Source organism: Acanthisitta chloris, unplaced genomic scaffold (assembly GCF_000695815.1).
Source record: "Acanthisitta chloris isolate BGI_N310 unplaced genomic scaffold, ASM69581v1 scaffold21923, whole genome shotgun sequence".
Classification (NCBI taxonomy): Eukaryota; Metazoa; Chordata; class Aves; order Passeriformes; family Acanthisittidae; genus Acanthisitta; species Acanthisitta chloris.
In genome coordinates, this window is record NW_008664562.1 from 10,827 (window position 1) to 28,686 (window position 17,860).

The 17,860-nt window shown below is 38.9% G+C and overlaps 1 protein-coding gene across 1 annotated transcript in view; it reads right to left on the reverse strand.

Moving 5' to 3' along the window:
* The window catches only part of EXOC3 (exocyst complex component 3), a 24,011-nt gene extending 8,632 nt beyond the window's left edge, over window positions 1-15,379 (reverse strand). Inside the window, exons 1-5 of the mRNA XM_009071422.1 lie at window positions 15,215-15,379; window positions 10,615-10,834; window positions 7,919-8,600; window positions 3,714-3,831; window positions 1,146-1,271 (exon numbers count right to left, since the gene is read on the reverse strand). Of these exons, the coding sequence (XP_009069670.1) occupies window positions 1,146-1,271; window positions 3,714-3,831; window positions 7,919-8,600; window positions 10,615-10,834; window positions 15,215-15,304 (1,236 nt within the window). The 5' untranslated portion in view covers window positions 15,305-15,379. The remainder of the gene's footprint in view (window positions 1-1,145; window positions 1,272-3,713; window positions 3,832-7,918; window positions 8,601-10,614; window positions 10,835-15,214) is intronic.
* Between the last annotated feature and the right edge of the window lie 2,481 nt (window positions 15,380-17,860).

The window sequence follows — 17,860 nt, forward strand, 5'->3', positions numbered from 1 at the left end:
GGGGGTGGGGGCTGCCCTGACCCTGGTGATGTTCAAGGCCAGGCTGGATGAGGCCTTGAGCAACCTGATCTAGTGAGGAGGTGTCCCTGTCCATCATCTCTAAGGTCCACTCCAACCCCTAAATTCTATGATTCGACGACCTACACGCAACTGTGAGAGGAGGGGGACTGGAAAGGAAGGGCATACAGCCAGGTAGAAACATGAGCTGATTTTATGCCAAGATGCTTTTGAAAGTTTCACTGCTACATGACTCTCAACAGTGCAGTCTTGGACAGCACAACACTAGGGCCAATCAGCCACCAGTTTCTTGGACACCACACACGTTCTGAAAACGATTATATGAAGTCAACCTTGGCACTAATACAAATGTGAAAGAATGCAGCAAAAATCCTGGTACAAGATGGGAAAAAAATTACATGGTAAACAAATGCAGGAAGAAGAGATAATCTATCCTTCATTGAAGGTACCTAACGAAATATTTGTAAAGAAAAATTAGAAAATGAGCATAAGGAGCTGGTATGTTTCTGGCTGATAAAGATCACTTTCAAAACTTTCCCCTACCAACAGCAGGGTGGTGCAGGGTTTTTTTAAAGATCTTAGAAATAGCCTTATCTTTTCTGCTTTGAGGCTAATTCCTGTCCAAATTATTAAATAATGTTAAGTGAAGTAGTGTTTACAACAGCAACAGTTTTGACCTTCAATGAAACTTTTTATTTAAAGTATTTTTACAATCAATAATTTATAGGAACAAATACATACCTAACTACCTCAGCACTGTATTAACAGTGTTCCAACAACTTAGAAACATCTCATCTCATAGGCTTATACTACAAATTTACATCAAGAGGACTAAGTAAAAGCACTTAAATAAATACAATTATCAACTAAACAAGCTGGGAAAAACATGTTTCTAATCTACATATAAAAAGAACTAAGTCTTTAAGCATTAAAGTAAAAAAAGACAAATAAAACCTCAAAAGAAACAACCACTCCAACTAACAACTCTACAAGAAAAAAACTCACTATACTTCAATAGACATAGAAACAATGGCATTCCAAACAGCATTCCCTCTCACATCCCTCCATTCCCCCAAATCCATGTACTGCTTCTGTATATTTTCCAGACTAACCAAGTTTCATTATACCTGAAAAACAATAGCTGGGAGCGTAGTCTGATAGTATCCATCTTGATCTGCTTCTGGTTCAGTTTCTTTTATCCAGTCTTTTTTATCTGTCTCCAGTGCTTTTCGTAGCCAGCCAATGATGTTAGACTTCATTGAATAAAGCAACCAAGAGAAAGAAAAGATTTTTTAACTTAACACAACAAAAATCCCTGCTACAATATCTAGAATAGCAGTCATTTCCATACTGAAGAGTGGCATAGTAACAGATCATGTTGACCACTCTTGCCATTCCTACAGGACACAGGTAACAGACAAATTAAAATTTGCAAAAGGTTAGTACTGGTACACTAGGGATGTAGTTTGAAGCTCAGGCACATTTTGGAAGGGCAGTGCTCCTAACACAAAGGGCAAATCAGTTTGCCAGAATCAACATGATTACTAACCTTGGACACGTTTACTAAGCCTCAACAACTGAACGAATTAGGGTAATAATGTAGGAAAACTAGCACATAGCTGAGTGTAATTCCTTTTATACCGACATTTTAGGAAACTGATGCTTGTGACTGCTGGGGACAGAAACCCAGGATTAGATTAAACGGATTGTGTTTCTTGGAACTTAAGTGCTGCAGAACATAGTGACGGATACAATAGTTGGCTCTCCTCCCATCCGACAAGCACACTGAGAGCAACTGCTTTTAGAACTAGACTGAGCCAGTTTTCTGATCACTTGCATGACACACACCACAGACCTATTCACAAGAACAGACAGTAAAAACCTGCACGTTTGCTGAATATGTCACTGAATTCTTTGATTTCTGTCTTGGTTGGGTTGATGTCTTCTGCCTTGTTCTACTTGGTCCACATTTGCTTAACCTCCCTAGTAATACAAATGTTCATGCTGCTTTCCAACATGCAACAGGTGTATTAGTGTGCCCTACTATGCAAAATTAGACATTACCATTAGGCATGTACAGAAAGGGCAAAAAAGTCCATATAGTACCATCTTCAACTATGTGAAATGATGTACTATCTTTTTTCCTCATAAGCATGGAACTGCTCTGATGAGATATGACTTGCAAAGAAGAATTAATCTTTTAAGCCAGCAGCCATGGGGACCTTTTGTCACCTTAAGATCAGCATTTACAAGAACTTTTTTTCAAGCTGAGGTGACTGGGAAAAAATAACCTGTTAAAATCTATTAACATTTTATTTCTCATGAAAATGAGACATTACTATTGACTTAAACCTCAGTATTTAAGCTGACAGTCACCATTAGGAAATGCTTTCATTTTCCCAAACAGAACTAGCTACATTTTGTTTATAAACACTTGTAACCAACATTAGAAGAAATAAAGTAGAAGTAAAACATATAGGCAGTTTCAGTATTTTCTGCTTCAAAAAGAAGATAGAGCCAAAAAAGCAAAGCCAGAAAAAGAAAACCACTCTGTTTAGCAGAATGGTGGCCTTGCTTTATTTTATTTATACAATGGTTTACACATAACATTTAGACCCAAGATATATAGAACCAATATATAACATTTTTCATTAAGTAGGGAAAAAACCAATTCTGAAAAGCTAATATAGGTATATTTCTTCATCCTAAGCGAGGACAAAATGAATTCAAAGGCATTTCCTGATTCAAGCCAAAAGGAGCTTGAGAAAACAAACTAATGTTTTTTTGTTCTAAAAGTAAGTGCAGAAAAATAAACTTGCATAAAAATTCTAGTAAGTAGAGTCTCCTCTGGCTCTGCTTCCTTGAGACATAACAAGATTGGTTCATATTACTGTGGTGGGTATCATGTCCAAGTAATTGCTGTTGCTAGAGACATTTTAGTAGCTGACACAGAAGCATAAAAGTTCCCTCCTCTGCTTGGCAAAGCTCCTAAACTTAGGAGGAGTAGGAATTCATTGAACAATGTAAGAACATCAAGTCCAAAGTTACAACTATCCAAATATCCAATCTCAGAGGCAATCAGTGGATCTTTAAAGAAAAATACATTTAGAAATCTGACAATAACATACTCATTGCTTTGCCATGTAGTTGACCAATTTCTGGCGACTCCTAGGATAACCAAGAAGCAGTGCCTTTATATTTAAGATGCACTTGAAATAGCATCCACAAAAGGAAATTATGTTCGTGCAGCTGACAGGTATCAAAGGAAAAATGCTATTAAAAGAATCAAACTGGCAAACATGAGCAGCCTGATTACCTTGAAAAATCACACCTGTATCAAATGTTGATGGAGTTACTACAGTGACCAACCTGCATTAAGTGTTTCTGAGGTACAGTAATACCTGACATATTACCATTATGGATTTAGGCATATGAATGCAGGAATTCTTTCCTTTTCAATAAATTTATATTAATAGTCTATAAAGCACAACTAGTCCTTGAAATGTCATGATTTACATCTACAAAATCATCTTATTATAACTTTATAAACAAACCCATAGGATACAAACATTATAAAAGTAATGGTGTGGGATTCACATTTGTCACACTAGTTTTCTCTGATGTAGGAACAGCCCTGAGGTAGTAAATGCAGCTAAAAACTCATCTGAAAGTGTCTTTGCACTACTATTACTCACAGTAAGCGTTGACATATACTTGCTGAGAAGTTGGTCTACCACATTTTGTGAAAGCAGAGCATCCAGAGAATTTACATCCACTTCAGGAGACAGTTCTGAATTTCCCATCATCTCAGTACTGAATAAAAAAAAAAAAAAAAAAGGTTTTTTCTGTATGTTCACTTTAAGGGGGCAATTTTCCAATATCTACACATTAAAAAGAGTTCTTATTAGTAACTGCAACAACAATGCATTTACAAGGAATGTAAATAAAACTATATAAAAGAACAGGATGCAAAAGCTATAGCCCAGCATGTATTAAAAAATGCTACACACAAATATTGCTTAAGACTGAATAGAAGCCAACTGGTTCAACCTGTGGGCTCTTAATAGGGGACATTTTTATGTGTCTTATAAACTGCAGAGGTGACAACATACAATTTACACATTTTGAATTTTAGAATGGGAAAGGTCAGTGACAAGAAAGAAACACTGTCTTCAGTTCCTCAAAAGAGCTTCTGTTTTGCTACTTGCATCACATCTATATAAAACTTTAAATATATTAAAAAGAAAAATCTACCAATGCTTCCTATATTGGCAGAGAACACAGCTGCTATAAGAGGAAGAGGCACCTTGCATGACAAATCAAAAGTGCACTGCATGGGCACTGTAGAATAGCATTTGTTTGCAAGGAAAATTCTTAATTTTGTAGGATCAGCACTTGCTTGCAAGGATTTGAAAGAAACTGGAGCAACCCTCAAAATATTTTGATAATGCCTATACAAAATGAATACTTTACAGTGATATTTTGTATCTATGTAAGATTATATAAAGAGTGGCTTGTGTGACTTAAAAAAACAACCCCAAAGCTAAGCCAAAGCACAACATAGCAAGAACTCATGCTCAGAAAAATCAATAGCTCAAACCCACACTCTTCAGAGAGTGCTTTATTAACAGCTGATAGAAATACATTCAATCATCATAAGAGAAATTGCTTCACATTCCATTTACAGTGTGCTTTTCAGAAGGAAACCACAAATTCTATATTTGCAGTGGCTACTATAAAAACAAATAGCAACTTTAACTCCTAAACAAGTGCCCAGTTGGTACATTTCTGCAAGTCTGGGCAAATGCAGCAAGTCAGCATAGTGGTGCTTCCACATCATGAAAAAATACATCTCAAGGCACTGAAAAAACCACTACAGCTAACTATTTAAATACCAGAATTTTTGTCTTTGAAACCATAAAAGCTACTATAACTGAACACTTTACACTTGCAGCATCTTCCCTAGCCTGTAGGAAGAGACTGAAGTTGCTTTAAGTGGCTCAGTCTATTCAGAAAACTGAATTCCATGCTGTCACTGTTTACAGAAAGAATACATGTAATAGCAGGATCTGCTCTAGCTTTATTCAGGGGAAATGTGAGAAGCTGTTTATGGCTCTGTGCTATATCAGAAGATACTTTTAGCCTCATTATACATTGTTATCCCTGCTCACAAGGCCACAGAGACATTAACCCTTTCTCAAAGCTCATTAATTGAAACTCCAAAACAAAGACCTTAAGTTTCTACCTTTTTGCTAAGGCAATCTTCCTGATTGCCATAACCCAAACACCCAGGGGAAAGGAAGTGACAGATGACCATCAACCAAGTGACATGAGGCTCCTAACTGTAGGGAACAGTTACTTATCATAGAATAGAATTATAGAATTTTAGGGGCTGCAATGGACCCAACCCTCCCTGCTATGAGCAGGGACACCTCTCCACTAGAGCAGGTTGCTCAAGGCCTCACCCAGCCTGGCTTTGAACACTGCCAGGGTTGGGGCAGCCACCACTTCCCTGGGCAACCTGTGCCAGTGTCTCACCACCCTCACAGGAAAAACCTAAATTTCCCCTGAACAACAAGAAGTTTGTAGTCAAGTTGAAATTTCAACCAGAATTATATTATATGGAAACCAACATTTCAGAAAGGTTCTATTCTGCCATCTATGCCAGACTTGCCACCAATCCTGTAAAGAGACTCTTTTAACAAGAGGTACTTGCTCCAGAGACAGCATCCAGACAGACATATAGTACCACTCCTTCTGTTCCTTGGAGTGAAGATTGTTGACACTGTCTACAGCAATGCTGAGCTCTTAGCAATTTTGTCAACACTTGATGACTGTCTGATAATATGCTGCTAAGCATATGGGCATCAGGATCTTACAAGATTTCTGTTTTCCCTAAAGTACAGTTTAGAGTCCTGGTCCCAACTCAGCAGAGATTTAGTACTAACACTATGTTCCCAAAACTCTCATTGACTTAAATATGAAAAAGAAATACATCTAGCACAGTAAAGCTGCATCCCATGCAAATATTAAAGGCTACTATTCCACATGTAGCATCCTTTTATTTCTCAGCTATGAGCTGAGTAGATTTCTAAAAACAGCTTCCAAGACATGCTCTGATAAAAACAAACAAAAAACCCCACACAATTCTTTTATAAGCCCTTTCTTGCAAATATTGTAAACAGAAGTTATGAATGGCTTTATCATTTCATTGCATGGAAAAAACCCCTCACTGCTTCTCTCAATAGGTCAGTATTCTCTCAGTTGGTTTTGAACTGCAGCTGCAACATGCAAATACAATATTAATTTATATTTCCCTCTAATATTCAATTAAAGTAGATAAAAATTAGTTTAAGATAGTATTTTCCATCTTCCACTGTTTCTATCTTCCACTTGTTCTTTCTGTTCCACAGAAATGAACAAGAAATGTAACTGCAGTTTAGAACCTATTTTTCATATGGGGGAAAAGAGGGTGAAATACCACAGAAACACAGCTCTCATGATGTCACATAGTCCATCCTCCCTTCCAGTTTATTATGAACATATCCCTATAGAGAATTGTTTATTGTATTGTTAAGAGATGTCCAGCAACTGAGATTTGACAAACTCAGTTACTGTTGAGAACTTAGCTTTCCCACTCACAAACCTGAGCAGATTTCTTGTTCTACTGTGCACTACAAACATACACAGCAGCTAATTATCATAGAATGGTTTGGGATAGACCTTAAAGATCATCTAGTTCTAACCCCCCTGACATGGGCAGGGATGCCACCCCCTAGACCAGATTGCTGCTAAAGGTAGAAGGACACATTTCTAAATTTCGTTCACTGGACAGTTATTCCTCTGGCCTTCTATTAACAAAGAAGAAATTTAACTCAGCTCCTTATTAGTAGCTGCATGCCTTGTACATCCTGCATGGGTGATTAATATGCATTAATGGGTGCTCCAAATTGTTCCATGCAGGGAAGAAAAAAGGCAAGAAAACTTCATGGTGCAGACTAAAACCCAGAAAACACAAAACAAATCTTAAAGCTGGTTATAAAAATTCTACAGAACAGTATTATCTCCTACCTATTCCCTTTATGGGATTATACTCTAAACCTATCAAGCATCCAACTGGTTGAATTAGTGAGACTGAACAACTGAAGTACACACAGAGCAGAATCTGGGTCAATGCCAGCTATTCACAACAGGATTACAGACAGGAGCCACAAAGAGGCTAGCACTACTTTTTCCCAAACAAATCAGTTGCTCTAGTAACTACACGCCAGCAAAAACTAAACAGTTGCCATTTGAGCTGTTTCTACCTGAAGGATGGGAAAAAAAAAAAGGAAAAAAACTACCCGTGGAAAGAAAGGAGCTCAATACTATCACCGGAAACCTGTAAGCAGAAACTCTTCTAAATAAATCACCACACACTTTTGAGAGAAAACCTGAAGGAAGTTACTCTATTCTTTCCATTTAACAGCAATGAAGCAACTACAGTCACACCCCCTGTAAAAAAAGGAACAACAGAAAGTTAATAACCACACAGATCTTCCAGGGCTGTGGCCACAATAAACATTTGTTTCACACACACAAACTCTCAGACTCTCCTGCTCCTCCCAGTACTTCACCAAATTGGCACACAAATAGAAGGTGACTGCAGCTTCAAGCAGGTCTTTAACTGCATTAAAACTTCGAGCAACTCCAAATTACATATTAGAAAATGCAAACAAGTGTTAAAGAGCAATTTCCAGAAAGCAAAATGCACAACAAATAGTAAACAACTTGCTGGTTCAGTATTATCCCTTTGTTTTATCTTGTTGTATGTTAATAGACATGTAAATATTAGCACACAAAATGGGTTTTGAATGCTTATCCTCAGCTCCTGCTAACAGAGAAGATAAGGGAGTCTTACCTATTGTATGTATTTAAAACCCAAGACAGAAGGCTAACAATCTCATTTGCTTCCAGATCCTCTGCAGCAAGCTCCTGCATTCTGGTGGCCAAAGCTTGATGGTACATGTTTAGCAATCTGTTGAAAATGTCATAATGTGGAGGAAAACACTGATCCAGCAGGGTCTTAGCCACGAGCAGGTCATCAAGGACGTATTTACGTATGATTTCTAGATGCCGCACGAGCCACATTTTGTCAGATTCTCTAGTATCTGCCTGAGTGCCTTCGATTCGTGTGCTCACAGTCCTTTCCAAAATGTTAAACATTTTCTCTTTCCACTTCTTTGGTCTGCCAGGAGGTATGAACCCAGTCTGTTTTTTCCGGTCTAGCATACGCCTGTCAATTTTCTCCTCCCTCTCAATTATCCTCACAACAGAAACAAGCAAGGTTGGATCCCGACGCACTGTCACGAGAGATCTTTGAACCACCATCCAAAGTTGCTTTGCCAATTCCTCAGACAGTTTCTGCATATCCCCAAAGTACGTGTGGATGAGGTTCATGTCGTGCGTGTTTTTGCTGTCCATGCGGTACTGCTCGTACATCAGGTTATCACGAGAGCACTCTAAATCCATCAGCTTTCGATGAGCATGGAGAAGTTCCCCTTGCTCAATCAGATCGTGGGTCTCCCTGACTATCTCTGGAACTGAAAGAAAGGCAAAGAAGAAGAAAAAAAAAAATCACAAAGAGTACAACACCACAATCAAAGTATAAAGAACAAATGCAAGACAATACAAGCACAAGAAATAAGCTGTAGGAATTATTTTTAAGTACTCAAACATTGTTGGTAAATGCTAGGTATCTTTATACATTATTAACTATAATGCTCCATTTTGATCAGTTGCTAAACAAAGACCATAGTGCCAACTGGACATAACTTCCTCTCTCCCTCCTGTCCCTAATAAATAAATGAATGAATCCAGGAAAGTCCACTGGAAACAAATTGCAGGATTAGCCTTCTTATACCTTACACAAAAGGTTTTTATCTTGCCTGACTAAAAGTCATTTACTCTGTTGAACCTGAGGCTGCAGAAACCCAACAAATGCCAAATTTTATCTCCTTCTTGAAAAAACAGTTTTTGCCTGCTTAAGGCACAAAGTAAGAATAGGGATAATTACCTATGCTGCTAAACTATTTAGAAGATTTTTTTCCTTTATAATTTTTTAGTATTTGAGGAATACCACAGAAGAGGATTAAGATCCTGTGTGGGAAAGAACTGAAAAATCTCAGTAGAAAAACTGTCACTGCAAAAAAAGGCAGCTAGTGATATAACTGGCTGACCCCAAAAAGGCTTGAAAAGGCAAGTTACCCACAATCATTAATCATGATGAAAACCACTTTGTTTATAAAACATTTATTTTACTCGGAGTGAAGTTATCATCAACTATACTGTTTAACAACCCCAGGGAGAGATCCTTCATACTAAAAACCTCTTGGAATGCCTGGAAAGAAAAGACTTATTGTCTCAGTTGCATTCATCAGTGTAAAAGGAAACAACAACCCCAAAACAACTCAGCATTGGAACATGCATAATTTTGCTGTTCTTTGTTTTCAATTGCTAGGCATTGCATGTAAACACTACCCTCTTTCTTTCAGTTGCACACCATACCCTAGGTGGGTACTGAAGTGGTTAGATACACAGAGAGTAAACAAATCAACCTGGTAAGACTGGGGAGCAATTTTTAGTCATAGGTACACTTTGTGTTTTAGTATCAGGAAATAACAGGAGAGAAAAGACTATTTAAATAAAATCAAATTAGTATGAGAGGTTTAGCCCCCTTACAGGGGTAAAATACTTATAAGCAGAAATATAAAATACTTATAAGCAGAAAAGTCCTGGCAAGGAATTCACCATCATGCAAGATGGAACACAATGTGCACCAAAAAGGCTGCACAAAATGACACAGTTGATCCCATTCTCTGTATCTTTACAGTACCCATGATATCACATTTATCTTATTTAATTTTGCAAACCCTCACAGCTGAGCAATGGTGCAAAGAAAGAAGCATCTCCCATGCATAGTTTCTTTGTGCATGAGTTGGTTTCTGTGACTGCACTGCCTAATTCTGAAGCAAGGACTATGCACAGTTAAAACTGGACTTCAGGGAGTTTATACTTACACTTGTAGCATTAATGAAAACCCTTGAGGCTCCTAACTGCTGTGTGAGAAAGACTGTCAGGGAATCTTTGACTGGAGATCTTGCTGTTTTGCATTTTGTCTTTGTTTGCAAAATATTTTCGCCTCCTAAAATCCTTTGGGACTATTTGTACCCAAAAGGCTTGCTGCAGGGGCCTGACTCAAGGGACAACATTATAGAACTTTACAAACATTCCTTCCATATTTCTTGCTTGAATATTTCAGTCTTTTATACTAAACATGTTATCCCTGCTACTGACTGCTAGCAAGAAGCTGCTTTATGACTTGTGTCTGATGAGGAGATTGGCCAAACTAGAAGTTCCTACAGCACAATTTAGTTTTCATCTATATAAAGTTGCTGCCCACTACCTCCCTGAATGTGTTATGTAGGTAATTCTTCCTTAATTCTTCATTCCCATGAGGTTTAAAGTTCTCAGCATTACTTGACAACCTTACAGCTGTCAGCACCATCTAAAAGTGCTTTCAATATGTGCTGGATTGTATAAAGAACATTAGATTACCTGAAAATATGTTCTTGAGATTTTCTACAGCAGCTGCCAGTTGGCTGTGTTGCACTACAGCATCCTTAACATCCTTCAGGTTCTCTATAGTGTTGATGCTCTGTCTCCAGTCCTTATTGACATCTATCAAAGACTGCTGAATGTCCTTCACATCATTCAGTGCATTGTGCAGTTGGCTTAAACCTGTTCGTACTCCATCTAACTGTGACTGTATTGCTGCCTTAAATACAAACAAAAAGACAAAGAACTCATTAATCATTGTAAGTTCCATATTTTCAACATTTCTTGACAATTAATTTTCATTTCTAAAACTAGAGGAGGAGGAATTGTCATAGTCACAGTATGTTAAGGGGTTGAAATGGACCTCAGAGATCATCTAGTCCCGGGGCAGGGACACCTCCCAGGTTGCTCAAACCTTTATCCAACCTGGCTTTGAACACTGCCAGGGTTGGGGCATCCACTACCTCCCTGGGCAACCTATGCCAGTATCTCACCATCCTTAAGAGTAAAAAAATTCATCCGAATATCTAACCTAAATTTCTCCTCTTTCAATTATACCCATTACTCCTTGTCCTATTACTACAGTTCCTAGCAAAGTGTCCCGCTTTCCAGCTTTCTTGTAGGCCCCTTCAGATACTAGAAGGTTGCTATGAGGTCCCCACACAATCTTCTCTTCTCCAGGCTGAAGAGCCCCAACTCTCTCAGCCTGTCTTTATAGGGAAGGTGCTCCACTCCTATCAGCCTCGTGGCCTCCTCTGGACTTGCTCCAACAGTTCCATGTCCTTCTTGTGTTGAGGGCAGCAGAATGGCACACTGTATTCCAGGTGGGGTCTCACAAGAGCAGAGTAGAGGGGGAGAATCACCTCCTTCAATCTGTTGGCCACACTCCTGCAGCCCAGGATTCAGCTGACTTTCTGGGCTACTTTCATTTCAGACAAAAAAACCCCAAACAACTGAAAAGGTAGTATTACAACTTACTAGAAATGTGCAACTTACTCTCTGTGTGCACACATATTCTTTTTTTGAAGTTCTGAAGTTGTATCTAGTTTTAAAGGACTTAGATACAACTGGTTCACCCACAGAGCTAACAGAGGACTTTAGGCAGATAAATCAGTATATAAATCTGTATTAATCCAGGATCAAAGGAAGGCAGAATGAGATTTCTTTGCATTTTCTTCATAAATTCATTTCAAGGGAGATATCAATAGAAGCTTATCCAGATGTTTCAACAGAATGTTTGGTATGTACAGATTATCCAAGCATTTTACTAAAGCAATTACAAATTTTGACTTGCAACTGAAAACGCTGTCTTCAAAAAAATTAATTCTGAAATGTTCTAAAAAAAACCCAAACCACCAAAATCCTCATCATGCCTGAAGAAAAAAAAATAATCAAAATTCAGTCAAAACAAAGGAAAAAACCCAAACTAAATAAAATTTCAACCCTGTGAAACACCACCAACCAGACCAAGAATCAAATTACTAGACTATTTTGACAGGTTATTGATATAGACCTCTTGTAACAGGTGACAATTGAAATAATGACTCCTCAAAAAGGCTATTAGGCCTGAATATGATTTGACAGTCCAGGCACCTTACAGAAAACGCATTATAGTGCATATCTGAGTGAAAAAAAATAACATCACATCCACAGCATGCTTTTTTATATGTGTATTTATTTTTAAAAAGATGTGATGAAGGTGAAATCAGACGAGTGGAAAATGAAACTAGAAATAACAGACTTCAAAAGACAAGCCAGAGACAAGACATCAGTGAAAACTCAGTTGCATATCTCAAGGACTTGAAGTAAGAAGTAAAGAAATGAGGCACTAATGGTTTTGCTAAGCTAAAAACACCTTTTTTTGCCAGACTTTTAAGGCGCAAAAGCTTGGACAGCCATGGAACTTTTTGTCTGATACTGGAAGCCAAAGAGGAAATCCTGGTAACTGTGAACATTTATTGTGTTTTAAATGTACTGGGAAAGAACCAGAAAAACGCAGTGATTTTTAAACTAATGTTATTTATATACTTTCAAATTATGATATGCTGATTTTATTGATAAAAATGTATTTTCCTGGTAGAGTCTGTACAATTAAGCAGTGGTAAGGCATTTTTATACAGTACCTATCTATAGAACTGCTGCATTAACACATTTTTCTCCTACAGGAACTGAGATAATTAGGATAGTCAAGCATTCAATATAATACTCAAACAAAGTTCTGCAGCTGACCATAAAGTATTATAAAAATCACATGATCATTAAAAGTTCAGTACTTCTGCTTAGATATTTCAATTTCTTCTGAGGCAGATCTTCTACGTATTGCATATTCAAATTTTTGCCTATTTAACTTTTGCAGAAACTTGACTGCATTAAACAGAAACTATCACTGATCTTGATCTCTAACAAAAATGGACAAGCAAAACTCTAAACCCAGACACCCATCCATGTTCCGTTTGTCTTCTAATAGTCAGCTGGGGGCAGGATATGGGGGTGGGGAGGGGCAGGGAGCAAAGCATGTCCTAGCATTGTGGACTTTGCTTCTTACAACACATATTTATCTTAGATTGGACTGAGCATCACTGTATTAAAGATATGAAAACAATACCAAGCCATCCCGGAAACAGGACTCAAAAACTTTTCAAGTGACAGTCCTCAACATGAAGGATCCTGGCTGCCTGGCTTCCCCAGAGCCCTGTGGTTCAAATTCATGATTGCATAACAGCTAAGAGTAACAAGGGAGAGGATTCATGCATGCTTATATTCAGAAAAACTCACGACATATAAACTTTCCTAGGAGATATATATATATGTATATGTGTTATGTATGTATGTATGTATGTATGTATACAGTATTGCTGCAGAGACAAGTTCCCCCATCGACTAAGTGCACCAAGAAAAATGGCTGTCAATGCTTGTAAATTTACAGGCTCTGGAATAGAGTCCAAGCAGCTCTTTGCCTACATTTTGGACTGCAGTGCCCAGAAGCACCAGCCTGCAGTGCTAGCTGGTGCTCATCCACACATTGTTTCAGAGTTCTCCTAATGAACCTCAAAAACACTGATTCACTCACCACCACCAGTCTCACACATGTTAAAGCAGTTTGTCCTGTAAGAATTTATATTACACAGGAAGAAATGCACAGTAGGATGTAAGAAATGGACATAAGTAACTATTTGGAAGCAGATACAGAGAGGATACCTAGATTAGCCTGAAGAAAATGATGACAAATATGAAAACATATCCAGTCAGAAAAAAGCACAAGCTCACACTGAAAGATTTCCCATGGGTTCATTCACACAGATGAAGCAGTATCCAGCCTGAGAAGTCAGCAACTCCTCTGACTGATGATCCTGATATCCCTGTCTTTCCATCTTCCACACCACACATACCCACAGTTTAAATATAGAGCAAGAGTATTCCTTACATCCTCTCTGTGCTCCCATCCATTACAGTAATTCTTATGGGAAAAACTGCTTTGCTATCCATTGGATCACTAACCATCACCCGTTTCAAGAATGCATCCTGAGTAGATTAAGGGGTATCAAACTTCTTTTTGGAACACATATTTCTGATCACCTGAAGTAACTTACGGCAAATAGCAATGAAACCAGCTGTAAAGTGGATTTAGGCATTTGCAAGACTTACAAAGTTTAGTCATGACTGTCTATAGAAGCAGACAGTAGGCAAATGACTGTGCTCATGTATTATAAACTGATCACAGTAACTACACAGCTGATCCATTATTAATAGACTCCACTATATGCTTCCTGACTTAAACCTGAAAAATCCAGTCCAAGTCATCAGGAAATTTTCTGTTTCTATGCTACAGCCAAGAATTAACATGCAATTTCCTAAGATTTTTTTACTATGAAAGAAAACTTGCTTTCTTCTATTTCATGGAGACTCCCACAAAGAAAGAGCCATCAAATAGTTGGAAGAAAAGCTAACTTGTACTGAAATACAAGATTAAATACAGTGTATACCAGTCATTTCGATCTGAAAAAATGTTTCCACAAAACACAGCACTAAATAACATATGGACAATAAACACAGGATGACTACACTTGTACTTCAGGCTAAGTCTGTGTGTGTGCATGTGCATGCACTCACATGTACACCTGTGAAGGAGGGGGAAAATCATGGGGGACACTTCCACAAGAGACAAGAACGTGATGTATTTTAGCTGTCCTCCATAAACACACGCAAAAGTCAGAAGTGACACATGTAAAAGTCAGAGGTGAAACTGACTGATCTTTTTCAGATGCAATTATCAATTTTTTGTTACAAGTTCAGTATTCAATTCAAAGGTTTGCTGGCTGACAGGTCACACAGCACAAGAGTAGCTGCCCATGGATAAACTGCAGAAGGTACAGGCCTTAAGAACACTTGAAATGCTTGAAGAAAGTGTCAGTACGAGGTACAGCATAAGTTTGCACTACTTTCAGGATATAAAGTTTCTGTTTTGGAGGTAGAGCAAAAACTGTGGTTTAAAACTATCTGTCTGGCTGGAAATGTTGAATCAAAGCCATGGAAGGAAAGAAAAAAGAAGAAGGTACAGTCATGCTACACCATGAACACTCAGGTTTATCAAACATGGTACCTTGAGTCGAGCTTCTACTGAAGCCTTCTTACGAGCTTCCCTCCTGCGGTACTGCTCCACTTTATCCAGCTGGTCAGGACGCTGAAGCATTCCTGTGTTGCAACTGCTTCCCTATCCGTTTCCTCCATTGCTGATTAGGGACTCAAAATGCCTTCATAACTTAACTACACTGAAAAGAAAGAAAATGTTTTTAGAAAATATTTTTCTCGTTTGGTGACTATGTGACATTTTAAACATAACAACTGGAGAATTAGCTCTGGCCATAAAAACAGAGCCACTTGACAGAAGCATCATTAGACCACATTATAAAGAGAAGTAATTGGAATTCTACAAGAATTGCATTTGAAGTCACTTAACTGAGTTTGATTAGTTTCCCTCAAATGTTCTTTGCTTGCTGTTTTTGCATCTACCTTGCTCTCTAAGTCTGTACTGAAAAAAACACCCCCAAAAAACCAAACCACAAAAAACCCACCAACAATAAAATAACAGCAAACTTTCATTTAAAAACACAGGTTATATCTAATTCTACAGTAGGTTTGCCTATTAAATGGGGAATGAGACAAGCATAAAGGAATCTTTAGATTCCATGCAAAAATCCTCACTCTTTCTGAACTAGAATCTGCTGGAGCTGAGCGAACCATAGTCTCCCTACATCAGCAGGTCAAATTTCCTACCAGAACTGGAGAGAAGCAGCTGTGGAAGCTCTAAGCCCAAAGACCTAACTATAAAGCGTTTCCATTTTAGCCTTCTGATGGATAATTTTTTTATTTCCTACTCTAGTTTTCAGCTCTTCTCACAGTAACAGCTCAGTCCATCAGAGGTGTAGGTATGCAGGGAAAAATTAATCAAGTATTTCACCCAAGTCTCCAGCAGAGTTTCTAGTGAAGCCAAGGCACAAATGCAAGCTAATATGCAGAAAAGGTAACACCTGCTGCCCACACAGCCACACCTGTTCCCTCCAACTTCAGTAGTTACTAATAGAAAGCAGAGAGGACCCCAGTCACCAAAGATGCAACAACACAGTGTCCACAGAGCTCCAAGGAACATACTGGAGCTCCTCATTGCTTTCAAGTTATTTCCAACATTTCATGTCTTCAGTCTTGTAATCAAACAGGACATTTTAGGCTCTGCTGCCATAGCTACAGATTATACTCTCTCCTACCCATATGCAGTTTGCGTTCATATATGCAGCATGTCACTTAACCTCAACAGAACAGTGATCTGATCAAGAACTGTGCACACAGCACTGAAATAGGACAAGAAGAAAAACAGTTTGAGAAATGAAAGTGGAAACACACCCCATCCAAAAAAAACCCAACAACCCAAAAAACCAACCAGGAAACAAATGAAGCACAGAAAATTGCTCATCACCTCTCATAGGCAAACTAATGCTCCAGCCAGTCTCTGAACAATGGCCATGCTGGAAGAAATAACCCCACACGTTATTGCTAAGTATGACATTATACACTGGGGAATTTCCCTTTGGACAGTTTGGGTCAGATGTCCCAGCTGTGCTTTCTCAATCCCTTGCCCATTCCCAGCATATTCAAGGGGAGTGGAGGGCACAATAGGAACAAGTCTTCACACTGTGCAAGCACCCTCCAGCCATGCCCAAAACACTGCACTGTGAGCAGCACTGGTTCAGCCACAAATCCCAAGCAGCATTATACAGGTTGTTAAAAATAAAGTTAACTCAATCCCAGTCAGTCTCTGTAGAGCATCGAATTACCGATTTTAACCAGAGTTACAAAAAAATTCCAGACAAAGTAGTCTGCAAGAACCCAAGTCTACATTTCAAGTACCTTCATCTGATATCTCAAGACCTGTATCTCTAGCACCTTCAAAAATTAAATGCATAACTGTGAACTTATTCCAGAATTATTTCTGCAGCGTAAACTCCTGTCCTCCTGTACCTCCCACTGCTCCTCTAAAACTGGGCCTGCTAAGCTCCAACCACGTTTGGTTTCCTACTCTTCATCTCAAGGTGGAGGATCTATTTCTACCACTTACACTTCGGAAAGACTCCTCTGGTTTTGTTCAGCTCAATCCATTTCCAAGTTATCAGACTTCTCAACCCAAATTTGCTACAGACGTGGTATCTGAAGCACAGAGCTTTATGCCAAATTACTGCCTTTATTAACAACTCTGAACACATCCTGGTGAGTTGCAGCAGCTTCAGCCCACACAGCCACCGCCCAGACACATCACACAGAGCTCATGAGCAGGACCAGCAGCCAGCACGGTGCAACTAGCCAATGACATGCAACTTGCTGAGGTTGACAGGCTCTTGCACAACTACCAACCATTTGAAAGGAAGAGCAAACCTCAAAACTTTCCAAAAGGAAAAGCAACCATGTCAGCTTCACACAGAGGCTGTGAGTCAAAACTACAAACGTATCAAGAGCAGAATATTCTTGGAGATGCAAACAAAACTAAGTCCCGAGCAGTCTTGATAAGGCTTCAGCTGCAAGCTCACCCTTACCCTCCAGACAGGCTCAAGCCAGCGGGCGGACAGGGTCGCAGCGGGATGCTCCTGCCCCCTCCAGAAAGGAGCACCTAGGCTAGAGGCACAGAGCGACACGCCGGGGCACAAGCTCTCCAGACAGAATCACCGAACACTCAGAGCTGGAAGGGATCCACGAGGAT